The sequence below is a fragment of the Geospiza fortis genome, unplaced genomic scaffold (genome assembly GCF_000277835.1).
Source record: "Geospiza fortis unplaced genomic scaffold, GeoFor_1.0 scaffold54, whole genome shotgun sequence".
In the NCBI taxonomy this organism is placed as follows: Eukaryota; Metazoa; Chordata; class Aves; order Passeriformes; family Thraupidae; genus Geospiza; species Geospiza fortis.
Window position 1 is genome coordinate 16,360,198 of NW_005054301.1, and position 20,243 is coordinate 16,380,440.

At 43.3% G+C, this 20,243-nt stretch overlaps 1 protein-coding gene across 2 annotated transcripts in view; it reads left to right on the forward strand.

The window, feature by feature from the left end:
* RAD51B (RAD51 paralog B) overlaps positions 1-13,627 on the forward strand; it is a 394,406-nt gene extending 380,779 nt beyond the window's left edge. The window contains exon 11 of one of the 2 annotated variants that reach the window (XM_005417527.2): positions 12,133-13,627. In XM_005417527.2, coding sequence (XP_005417584.1) covers positions 12,133-12,284 — 152 coding nt within the window. In that variant the 3' untranslated portion in view covers positions 12,285-13,627. The remainder of the gene's footprint in view (positions 1-12,132) is intronic. The other variant, XM_031064350.1, reaches the window with a different exon arrangement.
* The last annotated feature ends 6,616 nt before the right edge of the window (positions 13,628-20,243 follow it).

Below are 20,243 nucleotides of genomic sequence, written 5' to 3' on the forward strand. Positions count from 1 at the left end.
AAGGATATTTTTAATCTTAGTCTTTAATTTTAGTAAGTGGACCAATGAAGTGCCTCCCTTAGTTTATTTTTTATTTCCTCTAGCCTAGTCTAAAATATCTTAGCATTGTACCTTTCATAGGTGACCTGTAGCTTTTTTATGAGAGTGAAATGCCTGAAATGCTTGCATGCAGAGCAGCAGGACCTGATGCCCTTTATTTCACAATAGCTTAGAAATAGTCTTTAATGGCAATAGTGCTGATGCCTCCACCCAAGCCAGGGCTCAGAAGGGATAGGTACAAGTAAGTACAGAACTGTTTGCTTTCCCTTTCCCCTGCTTTACTGTGGGATACCCACAAACATTTAATTAAAGCCATTGTATGCATGCTTAACTTGGAGATATCTGTAGTTCCGTGAAACCGTTACGCAGGAGCACCATAGAAAATACAAGGGAGTCACTGAAGGAAAATACAAATGAATTAGAAAAGCATAGCAACCAGAGAATACATTTCCCATAATACAACAGTCAAAGGTCATGAGATCACAGATGCTCAGTTGCTCATGCATATCATCTATTCTCTCCACTTGCATGCTTGCTCCAGAGAGGGCAAAGATTTAATGAGGATGGGGCTAGCATTAGCAGTTCTCACCCTTCCTCACACCCTACATCTAAAGAGCACTGAAAGCCTCTTTGAAGTTGGAATAGGCACACATTGAATTGTCCCAATGCACACATACAATCTGGAGTTTTCTCATCAGGTACAAAAATACAAGGTGACTGTTCTCTTCCGGCTGCCCTGGATGTGAACAAAGCTCTCGAATCAAAAACTCGCTGAATTGAGGAGTTGAAAGAAGTTTCTTCATTGCATCTGTCTTTTCAACCTGCAGTAGCAGCCTTTCTTGGTCTCACGGTTTCTATTAGTCTGTTCATTTTTCCCAGCTCCTCAAGAAGAAATCCTGTTCAGACAAAACAGCACTCTATTTACAGGAAGCTTGGCAGGGTCAAAAAGTGACTGTAAAACGGATCTCTTGTTAAAACAGATACAGCATTTGCTCTGATGTAGATACAGCTAGGACTCGGCAATCTCTGATTTGCTATCAAGGCCTTGAAGGTGATCTCAGAGTCAGATTTGTTAAACTTGGTGAGATTGTGTTGTTATCACTTAGCAGAGCTAACTCAGTTGCTCCAAGTCCCACTTAGTCTGTGCAGCTCACTACCCACAGCTTCTGACCTACTTAGTCACTTCCGGTCTTTGATTTTAGTCTTAAGGCCTCTTTTCTGAGTTGGCATGTGACTGCCATTTAATCTTAATCAAGCTTCCTTGAACTTCCATTACTGTCAAGTACAGCTTCTCTCACCATAATACCCACCCTTCTGAATGCAAGAAGACTGATTTACAGCCAACAGTCTGCCACTTCTCTTATGCTCTGTGTTCATCTTTGCTTTGTTTTTTTCCCGTGTGAGTCACTTCTTCCCCCTCTCTGACACATCATGCTACACTTTGTTTCCCTCGATCTGTCAGTAGCTGAGATGCTGCCCTGCACACCTTTGCTGCAGAGATCTGGTGAGTATTATTATAGTGTGTGCCTAGCTACCGTGTGCAGATTTAGAAAAAGCTAAGCACAAAGAAATTGGGTTGGCCACAGGCTGTTTCATAAAGTCACCTTGTTTAATATGCTTTTGCTTCTGACCAGAAATGATGACCAACTCAGTTCCCCTATGCCTTGCTTAAGAGCTCCTTACGCAAAACACAGCTGTTTAATCTATGCCTCCCCACCTACCATCTCCCCTGTTACTTCAGGGCACTTGTTAACTTTACAGATGCTGAAAGTCCTTACCAGCTTAAGGACTTTCCCAGTTCTCACTGGTTCTTTATGCTGCAGTAATGTGCCTTTGAAATAGACTCCTTCAGCCAGTTTCCTTCCACAATCAGAATCCAATCTAAAGATATTAATCCAGTACCACAGTGAGTTTTGCCTGCACAGGGGCACTTCTGAACTGATGGGATCTGTTGATTTTTGAGATTCTTTCACCACAACAAAGAAGTTCAAAGATATGGCCTGGTGCTCTTAGTGGCCCAGTGCTCTTTGAATGTCAGATACAAAACATTTAATGGCAATGTCATCTGCCTGTGACACGTAGGAGAGATTTGTTCAATCCCCTCTTGCATGTATGCCCTTTCCTGACCTTTTTCAATATGCCCAGTTCTGCTTTGCTCTCTTCCTCCTATTTCTGTACTCATCAGCACTCATCCACTTGTGGATCTTGTTATTAACATCTGGAGGTTATGTGACCCATCACTGAGTGCAGCCTTGTCCTCTTAGGAGGCAGAAAATCCCATACATTTTGGAAGGACACATTAGCTACAGGCCATTCTTACTAAGGCTCTCCTTCAACTTATCTCAAATTGTATTTTTGAACTGCAGTCACTACACACTGTAAGTTGAAAACAACCACTTGAGCCCTTTCCAGCAAGGCTTTGATACTAGGCCTGGAGGAGAGATAAGCAGCACATTGAAGTTGTGGTATCTCTGTAACTGAGGGCAGGGAGTGAATGGAAACATGCCCTCCTTCTGGCACTGCCTGGCTCTGCATGAGGGGAGAGGATCCAGCTCAGCAGCTGGGGTTCACACGCATGGCGGGAGCCAGCGGCCTCTCAGCTGATGACAGATTAGACTCAGGGCTGGTTAGTAGGAAGCCTGTGATTAGACTTCAGCAACATTTGTCTCTAGCAGTAAAGGAATCACTGCTGTGGGCTGTGATTTTCTCAGCAAACTGTAATTATACCAGGAACCTCACTCCTGCTATTTTTCTCAACAACTTAAGTGCAAAAAAATGTGTGTAAGGATGCAGGAAAGCTGAAACTGTGAAAGGAGCAGGAAAGAGGCACCTGTTTATTTTTTTCAGCCCATTCCAATTATTTTCTCTCAGTTTCTTAGATTTGTATGAATCACAGATTGTTTTCTCCTGGAAGTCAGTGCCCAGGTTTAACTACCTGAAGCTGACCTCCCATCCACCTGAAGCTGATAGCACACACCCTCTCTGTCCACTTCTGTCCCATGGCAACCTAAACAAGTGTGGTAGCACTTGCAGAAGGTGTCATACCAACCTTTCCTTGGCAGTGCCACCTCTTTCCTCCCATGGGGACAGCAGTATGGAGTGCTGGTCTCTGATCACAACTGTTCTCAGGACGTTCCCAGGAAGGTTTGGCCTGGGCAGAAGTGTGGGATATGGGAGATTGCTCAGGGTGAGTTTAAACCTTACTCCCAAAAGTCCTGTCTAGACTAGGATTTAAGAGTTTGAGCTTAAAAAGTGTTGGGTTGTATAGATTAACTCTCTGTTTTAAAAGATACAGAAAAAGCAGTAAAAGTTTGAACTCCCAGTAACACCTGGTAAATTTTGCCAAAATAACAATGTCAAAAAAGAGCAGGATTTTCTTGCAAGATTTCTCTGCCAGAAAAATCTTTTTGTTTGTGCAGTTGTAACTCCATGGTTGCTCATTTGCCATTCTTTGCTCAGAATATAAGAAAAAACAGATTTTTTTTTAATGTATGTGTAGGAGAGGAGGCGAAATATCTAAGTGAGAGTTTGTCAACAGAGCTTTACCAATACATCCAATACTTAAGATGTAGACAAGGTCAAAATGATTCAAACTAATCCATCTACTTCTTCACTTTTCTCACAGCATTAATGTGACTTCTAGTATACTTTGAAGGCAAGAGTGTCTTGTGTATGTTAAGCAATTTTATATCAGCATCATACTCTTCTAGAAGAAAGCAGAATTGTTCCTTACCAGCATGTCTGCACTTCATCCTGCAGCACATCTGGCAGCACAGCCAGGGATGAGAGTGTGGCAGCAGGAACTTGACCCTTGGGTCTGAAAGCACTGGGAAGGCTGCAATTGGCAAGCAGACCCCTATCTCCAGAGCCAAGCCTCTGCAGACTGGTGACACATCTGGAGTATCTGGAATTGGCACAAATGGCTGTGGACAAGGAGGAGAGAGGAAAGGTTAGAAGGAAAGTGGAAAAAATGCCTCTTGTACATTTCACTTTCTTTTCCATCTGCTTGTGTGCTGTTGCTGTGAGCTATTAAACAGCTGCAGTGCTCTCTCCCAGAAGGGACTGTGATTCAGTGGAGATGGAGAATGATCCCTACAGCTTAGGGCTTTGGGAGCCCCCTTGAATGGAAGGGGCCAGAGGAGTAATATTTCTCTGATTGACTCTTCTACAACACACTTGGGAATCCAGCACTTGGGGCAGTAGCCAGAGATGCTGTTCAGGCTCCTCAGACCTGAAACTCCTGGCAGGCAGTGGGTACTGCTGGGTACTTCTGACTCATTCTTGTTGAACTAGGTGAGTCCTTCTTGTTTTTTGTCTTCCAAGCAGAACATCCCAACTGTCCTGAACTGGTTTCAAATTTCAAGAAGAGCAGATTACTCAAGCAAAAGGTGTTTGCAGACTTTGAGACTGTAGCTTGGGAAGATAAAGGTAGAGAGGGAGGACCAGGAGAAGGTGGAGTGGACCTACAGTGACTGCCAAGGTCTGAGCAAAAGAGCAGGGTTTTTTGCATCCATTGAGACACTCAGCAATTTCCTGCGTTGTTCCTTCAATCAGCATGCTCGACCTGCTTCTACTTAACCATTTCCTGTTTACAGCTTCCAAAAACTTTCTGGTGAAATCACTAATCTGCCACAAGATCAGTCTTTATGGTTCCTTTTGAGCAGGCTTCACTCACTTTTTTTCTCTGTCTTCATACACAGATCTTTCAGAGTGAGGCACTGTGTGCTGTGTGTGCATGTCTGCATGCATGTGTGCTTGCAGCCAGTAGTTATGCCAGGAACTTGTGCTTGCTCATTAGTTCTTTCTCTTAACATATGCCCCTTCTTTTCCTTCTAAGGCTTGCTGGTTCTTGCAAATTTTAGCAAAGAAACAAACAGTAGCACTGAGGGCTGGTGCCTCTTTCTGTACAATAGAGGGCTCCAGATATTTAGAGGAAGGACTCTTCCCATTACTTTCAAGATCTAAGTGCTCTCCCACCAATGAGGAATTTGTTCTCTGCATAGCTTGCCCATGCTTTGAATTATTTTCTAGATTTGAAAACAGCGAGGCAATTTCTTCTAGTCTACAGTTTCTCAGACGTAAAAGGTAAGGTGTGAGGAGAAGGAAGGGTGAACCCAAGAAAAAGAAATCTCTTTTTTACAATGTAGATGGCTCCCATAAGTGCCCATCACACATTTAGTCATGTTTTGCAGAAATCAATAGAAATGCCTGCATGCTTCAAGTCTACACTCCTTAGCTATATTGCAGATAACACTACAGCCACCACTAAAATAAAATTTATTTTTCACTGCTTTTCCTGTTTGTTTACTCTTTTTATTTCTCTTCTGAGGCAGTGAAAATAGATTCTTACGTTTCCTCTCTGATTCTCATGCTCTTGCACAGTGCTGCAATGTTTGGGTTGTGGTGAGCACTGCAGGGGAATGTTCTCTTCTTAAAATAAATCATGGAAACATTTCTGTTGGAATCAGGGCTTGTAGGAGTTTACTTTTTTAAAAGATATAAGAATGTCAGGCCAGCTTTGGCCTGGCACTATATCCCTTTAGAGGGAACAGACTTCTGATGCATGTCAGTGTATATGTACTGACGTGTGTATGTGTGTGTGTATATATATACACACACATACATATATGTACACACACACACCAGTACACGTGCCAGCTACACTGGTATAACTGAGCACTGAAATCATCCTGTAAGAACACTGGACATGTTGGGCCTGTCAGACAGATCTGCAAATTCCTTAACTATCTCTGCTGCAAGTTAGTGTAAGTCAGGGTGCTTTCTCTGTCCCCTTAAGTGTAGAAGGAGTTGATCTGTCATGTGCACTGGCACTGCTGCTGAGCTGTTTCACACTTTGGAAATGAGGTTGATGCACTCAGACTCTCACATGTTTCTGGATATTTTATCAAGAACACTAAACCCCCACTCCCTGCTTTGGCTGTAATATAAACATGCAGCAGTATCACTTCTGTATGGGTTATAAGGGATGGTCTGGGCATCGCTGATGATCAGGCAGCTGTCTGCTGTAGGCATAGCACAGCCCCACTTAGATCAGAGTTTGCTGAAATATCCTTCAAGCTCTTTGTGAGCAGCTTTTGAACTTCCATCAGGGAAAGGAAGCAGTTGTTTTCTGCACAGAAGTTTCTTTCAGATTGGCCTAAGTATGTAAAATGGTTACTTTGGTACCCATCCAGCACAATTCATTCAATATTTTGTGTCAGGGTGCTTGTCATCAGTGGCATTTGCCCAGGGTGAGTCACACCTACCCAAGCAATGATCTGAGAGAGCCCTCAAATATTTCTCATTTTCATTTTACAGGGTACAGCCCTGTTAAATTCATGATCATGTTGGACCGCACAGCACTTTATAGAGCAGCTCCTTCTAACCAGATTTCAGCCCAAGAGGCAACTACTTCCAAAAGAGATTCTCTGGTTCAGTATCCATCTTTATTTTCCAGATGTTTCTTTCACCACACTGCTTTCTGGTTACATTGTAAATTTGAGTACACTCAAGAAATTTTTGCTTTCTTCCTCCACCCCAAAATTGAAGGAAAGCTGAACTATATGAAAATGAAGTGAGAACTGAGACCCTGAAGGAAAATGGCACAAGGTGTAGAGAACCATGCAAGACTCTTTCCAGGAAATGGGCAGAAGGTTTATCACATGAGTCACTGTAACCTTAGATGACTAAATTCTTGAAGAATAAACTGTCAGGAATATGATACTGCTCAGGACAGTTCCAGAGGGGGACGAAACCTTCTTAAATAGCTCTTGTTTGGTTTTTTGTTCATGATTCATTCCTGAGGAAATTGCTGAGTCTCTGGCCAGGAACGGGGCGGGGGAAGTGCAGGCAGTGCCAGCCCTCCTCGGTGGAGGCAGCAGGCAAGGCATGCTGGGCTGCACATCCTGCTGCTCTTGGCACCAGCTCTCCTGCCCAAGGACCTGAGAAGGGATCAGGAGCACTCCATGGCTGTCCTGCCCAAGTGAATAGAGTAAAACAGGATCACTAGTGCTCATCTGCCAACTGAATCAATTCACAGCATGTTTTTGTGTACCAGCAGGTATGAGATCGAGAGGAAATGAAGATATTAAAACTTTAATTCCAGCTCCTTTTAAAAAGTTTTCTTGCTCTGCCCGCTCCAAGCAGTTGACCAAGTTCTATCAATAAAACTGGCCCAAAACTCTGAATTTGGATTTCAGAGATAGTCTTAAGATTTTAAGCCCGTAACAACAGAAGAAGTCAGATGCCCTCCAGAGCTACCTCCAGAGGAGCTGAACTAGCATTAACAGCACTGGGAAATGTTTGCAGAAGTATCTTTAGTGTGGAGAAACCCCAATGTTCCAGCACGCTGCTGTCAGTTCCCATCTTGATGAGTTTCACCCAAGCATTTAACATTTCAGCATTAGTTCCGTGTCTCATAATGCCATTTATGTAATGCTTGCTCATTTGGTTCCCATTAAAATAATGGTATTTCTTCTGCAAACCACTGCCTGTAAAAATCAAGCCACTCAGTTTCTCTTTAGATTGTGATAAAGGAAATAAATAGTAGGATACACGCTGTAATTCCCAGAGAATGGGGGGCTTTCTTTGCCCTCTTCAACGTACAAAGTTCAGACATCAGAATTAGGAATGTGAAAGATCTGTTAAGGGTTGATGAATCCATCTCCTGCAAAAACACAGTGCAGTTACTGCTCAGAAGATGTTCCTCAGATACTATATTGATAAATGAGTCTACAGCTCTCCATAGTCAGAGAGAGTCACTTCTCTCTTAAAATTGAAGAAATGGAAGGTGCAGTTCTCTCAAGTCATCACAGTGCCACTGTACTTTGAGACAGTGTAGAATGATTCCTTGTATTGTATATACCAGCACTTTCAGGAATTCAGTTTCACATGTCTCAAACAATGGGGGTTTCATGTATTCCTGTGGGAGCCTGCTCTGCAGCCTAACTCATTTCACCATCTGGAGCGCTTTCCTGAGTGTCTGCTCACTTTAAACTTTCTTTTCATTGTGCACCCACTATTTCTTCTTAAAAGTAATTTGCCATAAGTTTCTGTTGTGTGAAATTTACATTGTTGTGCTTTTTTTTTTTGAGGATTGAGAAAACCCTGAAAGATTGATGACTTTATGCTTTTTCTTCCTCAGAAATAATAAGTAATTAATAATATATTACTGCTTTTTTAGCCATTCATCTCAGCAATTTACAAGGAAGATCAACACTGTTGTACTCTTTTTACAGATGGGAAAAATTGAAGCACAGGGCAGGAAACAACTCGTCTGAGATCATTCAATGAGCCCATAGCAAGACTTGGGTTTTGAAGCAGGTCTCCACAGTACTGCCCTACTTTTTTCTTACTTTTTTATTTTTTTGGCCCAGTCTAGTTCCCTTTGGCTTTGTTGGAGTACCTAGGAAGGACAAACTTTCCATGAACTTTATTCAGAATTGCAATATTGTAACTGAAAGGTCAGCTTGTTGAATATTTAACAGTTACTATCTTTCCAGTGTGTTGGTCAAGCATCCTAATTAAGCGGTGATAAATAAAACTAACAAAGCATTTTAACAGACTAGTTCAGTCCCTAGGGCCCAGAGCTGAATTTCCTTCAGCTAGCCTGTGTTTTCCCAGTTGCAGATTGTGCAGATTGAACACTGTATATATGAAGCACACTCTTATCAGCACACTGCAGGGAGATTTCCTTCCTCCTCAGTGCCACCAGGCTTACTTCACCTGTCCTATTTCCCTTAGCTTAGTGGTTTTCAGTAAGTGTGTTTCTCAGAAACCAAATAGTTGCTGAATTATAAATCTTCCAGTTTGGAATCATAACATCACAATGTGTACAGCATGATAGACATTGTGGGGAGTGATACCCAGCAGAGCCTGGAGCAGGTTTACCTGGGTGTCAGAACTCTCTGTGGGCTGCTAAGGGACAGATAGAGGGTTTCTCTTACTTGCCTTGAAGCTTCTACCTGTCCAGCCTGTAATTTCAGTGAATATCTTTGGTGGGCCTGAAGACACCTGAGCAGATGGTGTAAGGTGAGTGTTGTTCCTCACCTCCACATGGGGAGGTGAGGGCAGCCAGTTCTGTGTGCTTGCAGCCTGGTGTGCAGCGGCCTCGTAAGTGCCCCACAGTCTGGAGAGTGAACTGACAGCGCTCACCACGTATGAGCTGCCTCACTCTGTGTGGATTGAAGACTGAGAAATCAGGGCTCTGGCTAGGCCAGAGTTAGAGCTGAGGGGTAGCACACAGATCCTCCTGGCTGCCGACCACTGTCAAAGTATGAATGAAGCAAATGAAGTCTGTAGCGTTATTCCCCTACAGCTCCTTCAGGCCTCCTCCATTCCAGATGTGATTGCAGCAGCAGCTGAGGATTTACTGAAAGCCATAGGACTGCTGTAGGTCACTAAGCACATGACACTTGCTTTCAAATTGAGTTTGAGAAACTACCAAGCGGTGTCAAGCCTATGTCTCCTGGCTATGTGAATAGAGGAAGCTAAGAAGCAACAATGATTACATAAAGCAGGGAAATCCCCCCAGACTTCCCCCAGACTACCTCAAACTGAAGCTGATTTGCATATGTTCAGTACAAATAACTTTGCAATGGCTTCTAGCCCCATGAAAGGGTTACATGTCCTTGCTTATAATTATATAATCAGGCCACTTCTCCAAGTTGAATCACTTGGAGAAGATAACAAAAGATCAAATCAGAGCCTGTGTAGAAATCTAAGCAGTTTTATGTAGCACACAGGCCTGCTTCAGGTACAGATACAACTGGGTATTGCTATTCCACACAAAATCAATGGGAACTGTTCAGCACCTGTTAGTAACCAGCAGTTATTCCAGAAAAAAAACCCTGTGTTATGTTTTATAATTTGTGATTGTGGATGGGTGGTATCATACATAGCTTCCCACACAAACCCTGTTTGGTAGAAAATGGACCTTACTGAAAACTAGAAAAAAGCTATGGTATTCTTGTAGTTAAAAACTATGGTCATCCACTTTACAAAACCTGAGACTCGTTTGGCCTGGAATTCCTCAGTGATGCTGTTCAAATGCAGTGGTGTTAAACAAACTTCCAAGATTCCTGTGATTTGTTTTAAACATCATGGTTTAACAGAAACAAACAAGTAAACAAGAAGAGACAGCATATTGAAAATGCACATTTACTGGGCTATCTAAAGCTCAGAAATGTAGTTGGCTAATATGACACCACAAAACTATTTTTTGTTATCTTCTATGCACTAAGAATGACAATGTTCATAAGCCTAGTATATCATGACTATGGAATGCCTGGATTGTCCTTGAAGACAGGTGGTATTTTCTGTTCCGTCGCTTAGAGAGTAGGGCTTGGGGATTTGTTTGTTTGTTTGTTTGTTTGCTTGTTTGAATAGGATGAGAATATAGACTTCTCAGAGGCTCACTATGAGCTGTTTCTTTGGAAAGAATTGCTTTCTTATTCTTTCCTATCTTTTTATTGAAATAGGTTCTCAGATACATTTCCAGTCAGCCCTCTCCCAAAGCTAGATGGAATATAGACAACTTCACTTATTGTCTCCCAATAAATTCACAGAAAGACTTCCTATACATTTTTTGGGTTGTCAAGCCAGCTTTATATTAACATTAAGTACAGTTGGGTGGTGCTTTAGGTGTCTTGCAGTAAATACCAAAGCTGTTTTAAACAGTCTTAGAGGTGCTTTTGTCAGTGTAGCATATTTCCCTTGAGGAATATGGGAAATGAGAGTTATCATCATTGTCAGTATGGTTACACCAGGACAGCTATAGGAGCAGCTCTTTTCTAGTGTAGTTGCTTTTTGGTATAGTTAACAAATAGGGCTAAAGAGCAAGAGGAAAACTGAGACACAGCTTACTTTGACAACCTGTGTAACAAGCCTTGTGTTTTTTCTACAATATCACCTCTGTTAATCATGGCTTGTTACTGTGAAATATCCTGCCTTTTACTTTCCTCCTTTCAGGTTTATTGACTTTCTTCAAGCTTTGGTACAGCACAGTAGGGATCAGCCCAGGTAGGAGCTGGCTATTCTGCAGAGTCCTTCAGTCACCTATGCTATGAGGAGGTTGTCTCAGTGGGTCAGCTGCAGAGACTGGAAGGGAAATACATATTTGAATAGGCCTGAGATGCCTTGCAACACAATTAATAGCAGCAAACCTGAGGACATGACGTGATCTGACTGATGCTTGGTACCTTGGATATTTTGGTCCTGGTTACTATGTGTGTTTCTTCAGTTTGTGTTCGTCACCTTGCAGATTGCTCAGGAAGGCTTTCATTTTGGTTTTAAATATTTCCTCTCACAAACAACAGCCTGTTTTCTACATAAAGTGTCTAATCACAGTCATATAATATCCTTTATTTACAAAGAGACTGCTTCATTCCAAAGCACTTTACAGTCTGTCAGTGACAGAGGTCTAAGACTAGAAGAGGAGCCGATTATACTGGTTGGGAGCAGGCTCTGATCTCAGCCTAGGTATTAATAGAGCATGTAAAGTGGAGCCATAATATTCTGTCTGAATCCAAGGCAATTTGCTATTAGTTAGAAAACATATTGCTATTAGATGTGCTCTCTTTAACGCTAGAAAATGTGTTTGAACTGTCAAACATGAGCTGTAGCAGAGAATGTCCATCTTCTTGCACATCCCATTCTCTGTTCATGGGTACTGGCTATCAAAAATCAGTTTTATTGGAAAATTAGGGTGGTGCAAGTACCCTGGCAAGTACAGTATTCTCAGCAAATACATGCTGGCCTTTGGAGAGCTCTGGCAAAGAATGGTAAAGAGGCCTCAACCAGACTAAAGTTTGGCTCTAGAGCACATCAGAAAGTTTACCAGCCAGAATGAGAAGGAGAGTTTGGACACTGGTAACTAGAAGGACAACCAGACAGGCAGAAAAAAGAGGATCATTACATGCACGTCAATCCATTTTCAGCAGATCTGTACCATTAGTTCATAGTGAACTTATTACCTTGATTTGTTTTGTGTATTAAATGGGTTTCCAAGTGGTTGTTTGCTGGAGAAATGGCAACTTTGCAATCTCATTCAGAAATATTGTGATTGAGGTGTCTTGTCTTTATTGTGTGTTTCAGATCGAAAGGATCAAACTAATTTAGTTTGGGAAGGAACCAATCCTGCCCTGCAGCCCATACAAGTGAGGAACACTGCCTTGAAAGATACTTTACATGATGCTGCTTTACCCAGCACTACTGGTGAGACTTCAAGAAATACATCAACTCTATAGAAAGGACAAATGAGACCTCCCCAAAGACTTGAAGGAATGATGACATTGGTTTTCAAAAATCTGGTGAAGCAGAGATTGAACATTCTTCTTCTTTCGTCTCTTCAAAGACTAACTTTAAAAGCAAGTGCTGTTCTTTGTATATGTGGGGCCATACTTAACTCTAAACTTATGAAAAACCTGTCTTTTGTTTAGGTTAATTTAAGTTACCTAATAATAAAAGCCTCTGAACAACATACATGGTACTGAAGAAGTGTAGGCCACATGTGCCTTCCTAATTCACCTCGCCATCTCATCAGTTTGGAGGAACCAATGGCCAAGCACAGGAGTGTCCACAGCCTAAAACACTGTGAAATGTTCACTTCTTTTTTTTTAAGAGAATAATAAGCCCACTCAGTGGCTTGATTACAAAGCAATAGTACAGTAAGTACTTACTCCTGTAACTCACTTGGAAATCATCAGAGATGATGTAAGAGTTACAAATAGCTGGGCTCAGACTGTTCAGAATGTTAGGAGAACAGGTAGCAATCTAGACAGTGGGAAGATCAATGTGTTTTACAGCTGCTCAGCTTTCTCTGTCTTCAAAGCACTTTTGAAGTATTCACAACATGACTGCAAACCACAGAACTGTTTTCTCACCTTACATACTTAGAGAATGTATGACTTGCTCAAGGCCACTAAAAGCATCATGGGCTGTGCTGTGATCAGGATGTGCTCCTGGCTCTCAAGGCGACAGGAAAGCCATGGGTTCAGTTACTGCCAGCTGCTGCTGAAGGCACCATTGGCCTGAGAGGCTGCTTCTGTCCTCTGCCATCGCAGGGAAAGCCTCCCTGAGCACCCTCTTGAGAATTGTACAGAAATGTGAGAGGTCTGAAGTAGTGCTGAAGTAGCTGAAGTAACCTGGCAAGGAAATGAGCTGCAGTGAGGCCCCCTGGGGCAGCCAGGCAGGCAGGTTGCCATCTGCTGTTTGCCGGGCAGTCTGGGGGTGACGAGAGAGTTCCTGGGAGCACGTGGCCCCTACTAAAAAGTACTGCACACTGTTAAGGCTGGTAGTGCCAGAGATGTGGAAGCTGATGTTCCATCACTCCCAGGCACCGGACAGGATGGCATGGAGAGGCCATCTCTGCAGCTCTCTGCTTGCACGCTTGCTCACACAGCTTTGGGCTCTCCTGTAACAAGGAAGTTTCCATCACAACAAGGAAGCTACTGCATTTCAATAAGCTACTTCTAAAAGTAATACATTTCACCCTAGGGAAGAGCAATTTTGCAGCTTCAGTGTTACCAGTTTTGTGCTTTGAGGAGACCTTTGTAACATGCAATTTTAATTTTATTTTAGCTAAGATTTAGATTTTCTTCTTGACAGTGCTGCACTTCCTATCTGAGTATCTTGTAAATATTTGGTAGAGCACTCAGACAGAGAAGTGGTTTTTGCTCTTACAGTCACATGCCTGGTTCCAGGACCTTTAAGAAGTACAATAGACTGAAGGCAGGGAAAATTCCACTGAGATGCATTCAAGTCTCCAGGGAGCAACTGCACTTTGTTTAGACTAAAATTTCTCATTGCTGTCTCTCCCTATTTAAAAAAAACATGGAAGGATGGAGAGGGGAAGCTAGAGGGTTTCATTATTATAAACACCAGAATGCAAGGAGTTTTCACTCATTTTGGTCACATTGCAGAGCCGTTTGCAGTTGGAGAGGGAGATAAGCTTTTCAATGCTCTCTGCACTACCTGGGAAATTTCCATCAAGTTTTAAAAAGTTTTACAAACTTTAGTGAATTAAAGCTTAATCCCCTTCTTCTCATCCCCATGAAGCAAGTACAGTTTAAAGAGAGGGCAAATGAGACTAAAATAGTTGTGCTTTGCTGAGGTCACAGGGGCAGCATGGTAAGAGAACTTCGGTCTTTGAGCCCCAGCTTTCTGTCTTACACCAAAAACAACACACATTCCTACACCACAAACAACACACATTCCCTCCCTTTCCAAGACTTTCTCTACTTCCCTTCCTAGGATATAGTGAAAACATGCTGGCATCACACCTTGAGACAACCTTGGGTTTTCCCCCTTGCTCACGATTGCTGTCCCATGGAATTAAGATGTTGAAAAGATCAAAGAGGGATGTGAGGTGGGGAAAAAAAATCAAGTCACTGCTCTATCTGCCTTGGGCATGTTCTGCCTCCATTGCTGCCAGTGGAGTTGGTGTTCTGTTGAAAGCAATCTCAAAAATGTTTGTATGTATTTCCATATAATATTCAGGGAGAACTGTGGTAAAAATGCCATCATCAACAAGAGAGCTTGGCTGACAAGAAGATTGGACAGATGAGCCAATAAGTCACTCCTGTATTGAATAGATGTAATTTCATTATCCTTCTGTGTGTGACCTGCATTTCTTACTGCTTCTTTTTATTTGCATCCTGTAACTACAGCTGCAGCCATCTCTTTCACCTCTTCAGAAGAGAGGGATAATCTGTCAGCCAGTTCTTCTCCAGTGGTATGAGTGGGATTTTTACCAGAGGGATTAATGGTTAGTTGAAGAGAGCTGTTCCCAACAGGGCCAAGCAAAAAGCAATATGTATGAGATGAAGTGGAAGACAAGGAAACAAATCTATAGATTTAAAGCTCTTAAATTATTTTCCCCTTAGCTTCCCTCATTCACACTGTGAGATAAGCAGACATGCAAAGCTGGATGTATATTGACAGTGACCAGTGTAAGCAGGACCGAGAGCTTCTTGCACTGTGCAAACAAATCTGAAGTCAGTTAGCTACCAAAACCAGATCAGTATGTACCAGCTATTCTAGCCCTTGTAGATGAGAGACATTGGGAGGAAAATCAGTCCTCCTGTCTCTCCTGTGACCTTATGATGTACCCCAGTGCTAGAACCTTTGGCCTCTTAATGCTGTTACCTTTTTTGACAAGGCTCCAGCGCTGGTCCTTGGGTAGGCTGCTTCTATAGCACTGTTTCCTGCAGAGGATCTGGACTCAGTGCAAATGCTGTGCACAGTGCTCATTTCATTCCCTGCTGAAAGGCAGCCAGGCCTGAGGTGGAACATGGCAAGCGCTTCGCCGCACCTGGCAACTCCACACAGCTGCTGAAAACAAGCGAGGAAGAAAGCAGTGTACAAATGCAGGGGAATTTTCACATAGGCAGGATGTAATTAGCAGAGCTGGAATTTGGCCAGGACACTGGGGTTAAAACACTGGCTTGCAGGTAACACACTGGGATCTTTCATAATTCAAATGCTCAGGATCTCCCATTTCCATTTTACCTGGAAGATGTCAGAGGACTGTTCCCTATTTAATGGTCATGGACAGCTCTTGAACATCTGACACAAAGGAAGAAGTGTCTAAATGGTGCTGCACCTGCAGAGTTTCTCTGCCAGCAACTGCCCACCATGAACAACAGCTGAAAAGATCACATCCTGATAGGACCATGGCTGCACCACTGTAAAACACACCTCCATGCCTTGGGGTTCACTTCACCCCTAACTCTCATTATTCAGTTTCAGATCAAATTCCTTCCAAACAGAAAGGAAAAATTATAAAATTAGGGCAGCACCTTACACACAAAATATAAGAAAGAGATTATTACCATTAGATGCTGCTTCAACCTTATTCTCTGCCATTTGAAATAATACCAGATAGCTATTGGACAACAGAGAATTTAGATGAAGCACTTCTCCCCAGTGTCAATGGGTGAGCTTTTCCAGCTGGCCTTGCTGGTAATACACAGAGCATAAAGAGCTTTTGCCACCTTCTTCCTTCCAGCAGGGAAATCATGTTCAAAGCAGCAAAACATTTTTTTCCACTTCATGATCTCACTTTTGGTAAAAGCAATTTTTCTGTTTACTACAAGGATGTTGAATGTCCTCAAAAGATCAGGGAAGTCAGTCATGAACTTCACATGTGTAAAGTCTGCATGATGTTTCTAGCATGATGTGGTCCACAATCTGAAATATAAATAATTGCAAATCTCTAATCCCTTGTCAGTCAGGCCTGTAGACATGTCCAGTCAAAGAGCTGACTTCCCCTGTGTGGTGCAGTGTGTGCAAGCAAAACAAGAAGTGTTCCTGCCATCTGAAAAAGCATAATCTCTGCATCAGTAAGTCATAAAAAAGGGACCCCTCTTCTGCCTCTGGTTTATTTCGGGGGGGGGATGGTTTGTATGCCCAGGCTGCTATGGAAGCCCCCTCTTTGTCAAGTGTTGTTTAATACAACCACCAACCCAACTTGACGAGAGTACTTCAGTCAGTGGGACAACAAACCTACAGACAGCCTCTCGTGGCAAAATGCACTGGGAGAGTAAAGAACGGGCAGCTGCAGGCAACAGGAAATCCAGCACTAATAAATAAAACATCTTATAGCCAGAAAGAGGAAATAAACAGCAGCAGCACAAACTGAGAGGACAGAAGAGAGCATAACTGTGGCATGGGAATTACTGAGTTACAGTGAGCTTATTTTTACAGAACGTTGTCCCAGTTTGTTATGTGTTCAGACTGCAAAAAGAGTGGGGGAGTGGGGGGACTGCTCAAAGAGAGGGTCTCTATCAGAAGTTGTCAACAACCACTGTAATTAAGGAAGCAGCCAGAGCACACACAACCAGAGCTGCTGCCAAACTGAAATGAAAGCATTTTTTGTTTTCAGCTGTAGCCCCAAAGGATAATAAAAGATGGTTCTACTATGCCAAGTGAGAAGCTGCAGGGACACAATTTCTAGATGGCCCTCCTCCCATCTTTCCAAAATTATACACTCTGGGGGAGCAGCAAGTTACTGTTCCTGTGTGCTTTCAAAGCCCATGCCTGCACACCCCATCTGGCTGCGGCCACCTGGGAAGGCCAGCCGCAAGACAGGTGGGCCCCCAACCACCATGGTGACAATGGAGGTGGCACCAGCTGAGCTCTGCCCCCAGCCAATGGGCTGTTCTGGCACTGCTTGGTTCAGACTGCTGAAGCAGCAACACTGAATTTTTCTCCCCTTGCCCTCAGCTCTGAGTTTCACCACAGCCCCACAGCTTTGCCACCACCAGTGGGAGCTGGAGCATTCAGAAGAGCCACACCCCGCTTTCCTCCTGAGGGCAGCTTTATTTAGGGGCTCACTGGTGTCTCGGCAAGGGCCCTCGTTCATGGCACACCAACACCCTGCTCTTCGTGCTGCTGACAGCACAGGTGGCCTGTGCCCATGCAGCAGCAGGCGCTGGGGAGCAGCACATGGGCTGGCAGAGCCGAGGGGGTTGGTACGGATCTTCTCATCCATGGGACGTGAGGCTTTCCCTGGTGGCTGCAGAATTCGGTGTGCAGGTTCAGCAAAGGGAAAGAAATCATTCAGAAATTGCATGCATATTTCTGAATTCATTCATTGCGTGGTGTTTGCCTTTCATCCTCCCCCTGGGCTCTGTGTGCATTGCTGGCATTCTCTCCCAATCCTATATAATAATTCCCAGCTCTCCACAAGCCGCTGCCTGCCAATGGAGCCCACAGTCACTGGCCCGCCAGCCTGGTCACATGAAAAGTTACACGCAAAGGTTTAATGCTTTCTCCTGACCCCAGCCCCTGTTCCTGTGAATCCCCTGCAGTGTTTTCTTAATCAGGTGCCAGGGAAGCTTTGCACTGAGCAGGGTGCTAAGAAGGTGGCTATTTAGCTGCAGAATTTTCACACTCTTTGAGCTCTCTCCCGAGCTGTAAGTGCAAGCAGTGGAACCAGGTGAGTGTCTGACAAGGCTGCCATTTAGCCCTGAAGCTGCTTTCCAACTGAAGGCACGTTGTGGTTGCCTCACTTGCTCTATCCCAACTGCTGCATTAATGGTTAATTGCTTCAGCAGGTATGGAAATCACTTCTCAAAGCCTGCATACAAGGTACACAGTATGGTCCAGTAGAATTTTAGCCTTCGCTGGACATTGACAATATGTCTGTTACTAGGTAGTCAAAACGAAAATACAGCCCTTCCATTACCAAATTCTAGGTGATGCAGATATTAGTTCATCACACAGCTTGTGAAAGTGGTAACATACCTACTTTTGTGTCACCCATATCAGAAAAAACACATGCTTTTGGAGAATCTCAAATGGAAGTGATCTTTTAATAAATCTGGATGACAGGCTGTATTCAAGGGCTGTTTCTGATGTATCAGCAGCTACAGTACTTTGCTGCTCTCAGTGTTACGTGAGGGAGGGCAGGTATCTCCTGCAGGAAGAGTTCTCGTCCTCCACCTGATGTTTTCATGATCAGCTTTTGGAAGCATGGGAGCTGTGTCTAGCAGTCAGGGCCTAATGTTCCTCTGGGTTTCATTCAGAAAGACAAGCCAGGTGCACCTTTGTGCCAAACAGTTGGATAATCAAACTGAGCATTTGATTTCAGTTTTGGTTCTTTCTTTTTTGAAAGGGAAGGGTCCAGCTTGTTATGAACTCCATCCTGTACTTACGTTTTTGTGGGTTTAAATGAAAAGACCATGTAAAGTTTTAAGTTGCAGTATATTCATATTATTCTGATTTAAGCTCTATCATTATCAACATAACTTAAAAACAAAAAAAAAAAAAACACCCAAACTGACAGTGGTTTTCAAATTCTCTGCTTTTCTCATAATTTTCAAAAGTGTCATGTATTCAAAAGTGTAAGCCTGTCCTGCGTGGCTGACTGGCTGTTTGATTATTTCTTTATATTATATTACATTGTTTCATTCATAACTGTAAGCCATCAAAATCATAACATCTGAGTTCTAGTCTCAGTTACACTCAAACATAGCTACTGAAAAAGTTTGTCTAAATTCTTAGTAATATGGCATTTAACAAACTTTGTTTAAATTTGTATTCCCAACTCAATCCAAACAGGAGTTGAGGAATCTTGCTTCTCCCAGATGAGAGCATGCCTGAATAATATAGGAATTATTTTTCTCACTCAAAACCATTAACAAAATACATGCATAAGTACTGGGGTTTAATCAGCCAGTGCAGTCTCTTTATTTAAAAGAAAAACTTATTTAACCCTTCAGGAGAGATTCAAGCTACCAGTGACAATGGAGACAGGTCTGAGCCCCCAAAAGGTAACGTATGTAGAAAAAAGTAAAAGTTGGTGATGTCTGTGGCTGTAGTGCACTGGCATTTTCCACCCTGCCACACAACAGCCAGGAGACCAGCAAGGAGGATTTTCCGTTTCTGGAAAGTGCAGTGAAATGGGGGAACACAGTGATCTCCAAATTGTCTTTCCTTCTATGAAGTATTGTCTTCAGGATACTGCTTGACATTCATTCAGTCAAATATTGTGACAATTTGAACAAATAAGCAGGAAATGGTTTTGATTTTTGGCTCCACTGGGCCATTTGTGAAGAAGAATAAGAAGCGCAGCATGTGCCATGTCTCTTAAATACCCTTGTTTGCCAGAAACATATGCAGTGTGTTTCCCAGGCTGTGGAAACAGTTATCATTTCCAGCCCACCAAGTCACCCTTCTCTCTCCACACACCATCCCAACCCTGCATCGGGCTGGAGTGAAAGGAAGCATCACTCTGAATTACTCTGCTGTTACCTGTTTGTGAGGAGAGGGTGCCTGTGCACATTACACGTTATTCTGTGCATGTTTCTGAGAAGGATTGTGATTGCAGTCACTTCACAGTGGCACAAAAGAGGAGTAGCAAGCCGAGGTGGGGCATGCACAGGCACCTGAGGGCCAAACCTGCCCCTCTTTGCAGAGCCAGGTGGGTCTGTGAGTGTGCTGCAGCATACCTTCACAGGAGCCCTGGGCCAGGGCTGCGCCTGGGGAGATGCCAGAGCAGCTTTTGTCTGTGCTTTCACTGCGGGTCTAAGTAGTTCGATTAGCATTTGGGTCAGAGCACATGGAGCAGCCCCGGCTGGGGTGGGAGAAGTCACACTGTGAGGCCACACTTGAACGTGGCCACTTTAGTGCACCGCCCCGGGTACAAAGCCTGCTTGTGTGGGGCACGTCCCGCCGTGCGTCACACTTTGGTTGTCACTGGC